Below are 6,803 nucleotides of genomic sequence, written 5' to 3' on the forward strand. Positions count from 1 at the left end.
GAGGTAGAACAAGTTGAATGGTCTGTAGTTTGCAAAGAGAACAATCCTGTAAGAGCACTCGATATATTTATGAACTTGTTTATGGAAATTGCTAATAGGCATGCTCCACTTAAAAAATTCTCTGTTAGATCAAAAAGTGCTCCGTGGCTAGATAAAGAACTGAGGGACCTAATGACTTTAAGGGATGATGCATGAAAAAAGCTAACAAACTAAATTCAAAGCCAGAAAGATTAGTTTATTGTCAATTAAGGAATCTAGTGTCCAAGTTAAACAGAAGGAAAAAGAAAGAGTACTATAAACAAAGGATTAATGAGGCAAAAAATTATGGAAAAAAATTATGGTCCACACTGAATGATATAATTGGCAGGAAAACCAACACACCTATCTCGTTCATACAATCTGAAGATGGAGCATTTATAACTAAGCCTCAGGACATTGCAAATCATTTTAATGACTTCTTTAAAAGTAAAGTTGAAAAGTTAAGAGCGAATAAGCAATGCAGTGATGGGTCACTATCATACACCTTGATACAGAATACTATTATGAAAGACAAAAACTGCCTTTTCAAATTCAGTCAGATTGATAGGAAAACTGTTGCAGAACTACTTATGTCACAGCCTGACTCCATTTCTCCTGGCCATGATAACTTAGAAAGTAAATTGCTCAAACTTGTAGTCAGCTCTGTTACCACTCCAATATGTCACATCAATTAATCAATGCCTAGGCCATGGGATTCATCCAACCATGTGGAAAGAAGCCAAAATCATTCCTCTTCCAAAAGATAAAAACAAAATTTTTAACGGTCCTAACAGTCGCCCAATAAGTATACTACCATTACTAAGTAAAGTTATTGAAAAATTTGTATTTGAGCAACTATAATTTTAATTTTAATATCTTTTAATTTCCATCATCTCTTTTATCATGTTTCATGTCTTTGTGTTTTATGTGTTTTATTGTACTTTTTATGTGTTTTTATGTGTGTTAGCACATTGAGTTTATGCTTGTCATATGAAATGTGCTATATAAATAAATCTGATTTGATTTGATTTGAACTGATGGACTACTTTTCTGAAAATAATCTACTTTCTAGCTGCCAACACGCATATAGGAAAAACCATTCAACTTGCACTGCACTTGCACATATGACGGATGACTGGCTAACAGGCATGGATGATAAGAAATTAGTGGGAGCAGTAATGTTGGACTTCAGTGCGGCCTTTGACGTAATCGATCATAGCTTGCTAATTGGCAAGCTACAATGTTATGGCCTCTCTCCCACTGCAACCTCATGGTTTAGGCATTATCTCTCAGGGAGGAAACAGAGTGTTTTCCTTAATGGCAGCTACTCAAACTGGAAAGCAATGGACTGTGGGGTCCCACAAGGAAGCTGCCTTGGGCCTTTGTTATACTCAATTTTCACCAATGACTTGCCTTTGTATATACAAAATGTCAACACAGTTATGTATGCAGATGACACTACCCTGTATTACGCTGCTTTGTCTGAGCAAGCAGTAACTTGTTCCCTAAATAATGCACTAAAACAGGTGAATGAGTGGGTTGAATGCAATAAGCTCGTTTTAAATACCTCCAAGACAAAGTCCATTGTGTTTGGAACTCGACATATGTTGGCAAAAAACCCTAAATTAAATTTGGATATAAACACCATAAATATTGAACAAGTCAACACATTAAAACTGCTGGGTGTTACCATTGATAGCTCACTATCATGGTCAAATCATATAAATAACATTGTCACTAAAATGGGAAAAGGAATTGGCATGACTAGAAAGTGTGCTACCTTCATCACTCCTTCAATAATGAAATCAGTTCTGCATTCTCTGGTTCTGTCTCATCTGGAATACTGTCCTGTAATTTGGTCTTCAGCTTCAAAATCTGATCTGAAGAAGTTACAGGTTGCTCAGAATAAGGCGGCTCGGCTTGCTCTAGGTAGCTCATTTAGAACCAACATAAACTACATGCATGCACAGTTGATGTGGCTAACTGTTGAGCAGAACATATCATTACATCTTCTAACGTTATTGCGATGCATTATTAGCACCAAATTTCCATTGAGCTTGGCTCGTCGGTTACAAATGACATCAGAGCAGGTTATAGCACTAGAGGCGCTGCCTCTGGTAATATATCGCTCCCAGCTCCAAAAACAAATTCTCGCAAGCTTACTGTCATATACAGATCAATAGCTCTCTGGAATTCTCTGCCTAAACATATCAAACAAACTGTAAATAACAAAATTACTTTCAAAAAACTTACCAAGAAATATCTCACCAACTAAGAGAAGTATGTCCTCACATGTGGCTATGCCTGTCTGTTTACGTTGGTTTATTTGTTCGTACTCTGTGGATTATACTGTTCGTCCGTTGAGCATGTTCTGTGTCTGGTATAGTCTGTTATACAACCAGCCTGTCTGATTGTCTTTGTTCTCTCTTGATTATTTTTAATTTGGCTCTACTTACTTTACTGTTTATCAGTATTACTCTTAAATTTATGTTTTTATCATTTTAGGTCCGTGCAGCCTGCTTAATTGTTTTTTTAAAATGTTTTTGTTGTCGTTTTTTATTGTATGACTGCACTGTACTGTATCTTTATGTTCAGGACCCCAGGAAGACTAGAGGCACATTTGTGTGCATCTAATGGGGATCCTTAAATAAACTAAACTAAACTAAACAATGAAAATGTATGCCGTGATTCTGGATTATACTTCCCAATGGCTGCATGTATAAACTGAACAAGATTGGCCCTAGCACTGAATCCTGCGGAACACCATAACAGACCCTTGACTGTTCTGACGAAACCTCATGTACATGAACAAACTGGAACCTGTCAGATAGATATGATTTAAACCAACGTAGAGCTGTCCCTTTAATCCCAACAACATGCTTTAACCTGTGCAGTAAAATGCCATGATCAAAAGCAGCACTGAGGTCCAGTAGAACCAATATGGATACTAATCCCTTATCTGAGGCCATAAGAAGGTCATTCGTAACTCGAACCAGTGCTGTCTCTGTGCTATGATGCATTCTGAACCCTGACTGAAAGACTTCAAACAGATCATTTCTATACAAGTAGTCACATAACTGGCTTGAAACTGCCTTTTCCAGAATTTTAGACACAAATGGAAGGTTGGAAATTGGCCTATAGTTAGCTAAGGTGTCTGGGTCAAGAGAAGGTTTTTTAAGTAAAGGTTTAATTACTGCCACTTTGAAAGTCTGTGGTACATATCCTAAGCTTAGGGATAGGTTGATTAGGTCCAGTATTGTCGCACCAATAAGAGAAAAAACATTTTTGAATAGTCGAGTCGGGATGGGGTCTGACATACATGTGGTAGACTTAGCTCTATTAACGAGTGAGGTCAGCTCAGGGAGGTCTATAGGATCAAAACAGTCTAGAGTCAAGTCAGAGCCTAGGGAAGTCGCTAAAGCTGAAGAAACGCCCACAACCGGCTGGTTGATTTTTTCTCTAATTCTCGTGATTTTACTGTTAAAGAAGCTCATAAAGTCTTCACTACTGAGAGCTGCAGGAATGCGGCTCAAACAGAGTTGTGACTCTTTGTCAGCCTGGCTACAGTGCTGAACAGAAAACGTGGGTTACTTTTCGTTATCCTCTATCAACGTTGAATAATAAGCTGTTCTGGCTTTGCGAATGGCTTTTTTATATACTATTAGAATATCTTTCCATTCACGATAGGAGTCTACAGACTTACAAGAGTGCCACTTCCTTTCCATTTTACGCACGTTTTGTTTCAACATGCGAAAATCTGAATTATACCAGGGAGTTAAGCTCCTGTGGCTAGAAACCCTCCTTTTCAAAGGAGCAACTTCATCTAAAGCTGAGTGCAACAGATCAGCAGTGTTACTAACAAGAAAATCAACATCAACATCAGAGGTAGAACCCAGGTCACTGGCCTCTATTGCTACAGTAGAGGCTTCACTATTTTCCACTGTCGCAAGATGAGCAATGGCCTCCTTAAATTTAGCAATAGCTTCATCAGACAAACATCTGCTAAAATAATACCTCCTGCCCTGCACTTCAACATCGATAATATTAAATTCAAACATTATTAAATGATGGTCGTATAAATGGGAGTTTACTGGTGACATCATCAGATCATCAGTTTCAACACCATAGGTGAGAACGAGATCGAGAGTATGATTAAAACAATGCGTCGGTTTGTCCACTTTTTGTGAGATACCCATTGATTCTAGAAGAGAATTGAAAGCTAATTTAAGATTATCGCTTTCAACATCCATATGAATATTAAAATCACCCACTATGATGAATTTATCTGTACTGATCAATAATCCAGAAAGGAAATCTGAATATTCAGACAGAAACTCTAGATAAGCACCAGCAGGGGGCCGATACACTACCACTAACACAAGTGGCTTCTCTGATTTCCAGCTCGGAAATTTCAGACTAAGCGTGAGGCTTTCAAATGTATTATAATTGGACTTGGGTTCAATTTTTGTTTGGAGACTGGAGTTATAAATTGCTGCGACTCCTCCGCCTCGGGCCGTGTTTCTAGGAATGTGATGATTAAAATAGCCGGGCGGAGTCATTCAAACTAACATACTCTTCCTCCTGTAACCATGTTTCTGTTAAGCAGAAAATATCACTCCTGCTCTCTGTAATTATATAATTTACTAACAGAGACTTGGAGCTTAATGATCGTATATTTAGTAGTCCGTATCTAATTTTTCGGTCTCTTATTGGTACAAAATGTGCATTGGTTTTAATTTTTACAAGATTATTTTGGTTAACGCCTCTATAACGCCGCACCTGGTGAACTTTTGGAGGGCGATGAACTGCAACCACTTCAATTTTGCTAGGCACCTGGTTAGAGTTGCCAATTACATCATGTAATCCTATAGTTTTAGAGTCGCCAATTACATCATGTAATCCTACAGTTTTGTTGGCAGGCGTTGGTCCTCGAGAAGCAGCAGAGAAGTGTGTTAAACTACAGCTCTGCATCCTGGCCTGGACCCTGCGTTGTCAGGGGGAGGGTCTAATAAAACAGGCCAAATTACTAGAGACAAGAGCAGCACCAACCCGGGTGGGATGAATGCTGTCTCTTCTAATCAGACCAGGCTTTCCCCAGAACGTTTCCCAATTGTCAATAAAGGCCACGTCGTTTTCTGAACACCACTGGTACAACCAGCGACGGAGCGAGAGCATGCGACTAAACATGTCATCGCTGGTCAGATTGGGGAAGGGACCAGAGAAACCTACGGAGTCCGACATGGTTTTGGCGTAGTTACACACCGAGACAATATTAATTTTGGTCACTTCCGACTGCCGAAAACGGGAGTCATTAGCTCCAACATGGATGATAACTTTACCATATTTACGATTACCCTTTGCCAGTAGCTTCAAATTTGCTTCAATGTCGCCCGCTCTGGCCCCCGGGATACACCTAACTATGGTCGCTGGAGTCGGCTTCACATGCCAGACTATGGAGTCACCAACCACCAGGGTCGGCTTCTCAACGGGTGTGTCACTGAGTGGGGAAAATTGGTAAGACACATGTAGCGGGTGGTGGTGTTCCGTGAGCCCTTTAGGACTACGCGTCCTCCGAACCGTCACCCACCGGCCCTGCCTGGCCGGCTGCTCGGGAGCTGCAGGGGAGCAGCTAGCAGCAGCTGCTACAGGCCGGTCTGCCGCTAGCTTAGCCTGGTTAGCTGAGGAGGCTATCGGACTATGGTCAAATTGGCGGAACCGGACCTCCAACTGACTGAGCCTTGCCTCCAGCCCTGCAAATAAACTACATTTTAACCACTTACCGTCTTCACTAAAGGAGGCAGAGGAATAGCTATACATTTCACACACTGAGCAGCAAAGAGGTGAAACGGTGGAAGACGGAGAGGCCATGCTAAGATGCTAACAGAGGCTAACGGACAGAAAATGTAACGGTGATTAGACAGTGAAAGTTACGGAAGAGAAAATGAGCGAGTGTTGAAATAAAGACAGTAATGTACCAGATATAGTGCTATTTTACCAGAAAACAATCTAAGTTTTAGACAAAAAAGTCGGGAGAGATCTGAGCCTGCACTCGAACATCCAAGACTGAACTGCTTAATTCACTTTTGGACGTGGCCCATCAACAGTCCATGCATATCGGGCTCAAGAGGTTCAAAACCTTCCTTTTAGTTTAGCTTATAACATTTTTTTTTATTGTATTAGGGTGGTTTCATTTTTTTTGTTAGTTATTTCTTATTATTTTAATTACTTATTTTTCAATCATTTTATTATGTACTTATTCTTTTGTATTCATTTTTTTTTTATTTTGTTCTTAGTTTTATTTCAATGTTGATTTTACTTTTTCACATGTTAATTCCAGTGCTTTTTCCTCGTGAAGATCTTCCCCACCGGGTGCTCTGCCTACTTGGCCTGTTCTATCCACAGTGTGTTCATAGGTCTAGTTCATGTGTTCATAGGCCTCGTTCATGTGTTCATAGGTCTAGTTCATGTGTTCATAGGCCTAGTTCATGTGTTCATAGGTCTAGTTCATGTGTTCATAGGCCTAGTTCATGTGTTCATAGGTCTGCCTAAGCCTACCAGACGGCTACAGCTAATCCAGAACGCTGCTGCCCGGGTTCTCACTACAACTAGGGTTGCCAACCGTCCCGATTTAGGCGGGACATCACGCATTTGAGCCAAAATGAGCGCATCCCGCACGGGACGCTCTTTGTCCCGCCGCAGCGGCCGCACGGGTAAAGGGAGGATGCATATATTTTTTCTCTTTGTGCGCCGCGCATTGTGTGTCTGCCTGCCTGTCTGGCCAGCTG

General features: G+C 40.5%; 1 protein-coding gene across 1 annotated transcript; it reads right to left on the reverse strand.

Moving 5' to 3' along the window:
• Positions 1-5,010: 5,010 nt before the first annotated feature.
• LOC133444544 (uncharacterized) lies at positions 5,011-5,886 on the reverse strand. The gene has a single exon (XM_061722384.1). The coding sequence runs from the start codon at positions 5,884-5,886 to the stop codon at positions 5,011-5,013; it is 876 nt and encodes a 291-aa protein (XP_061578368.1).
• Positions 5,887-6,803: the final 917 nt, after the last annotated feature.

This window comes from Cololabis saira, chromosome 5, assembly GCF_033807715.1.
Source record: "Cololabis saira isolate AMF1-May2022 chromosome 5, fColSai1.1, whole genome shotgun sequence".
NCBI classification, from domain to species: domain Eukaryota; kingdom Metazoa; phylum Chordata; class Actinopteri; order Beloniformes; family Belonidae; genus Cololabis; species Cololabis saira.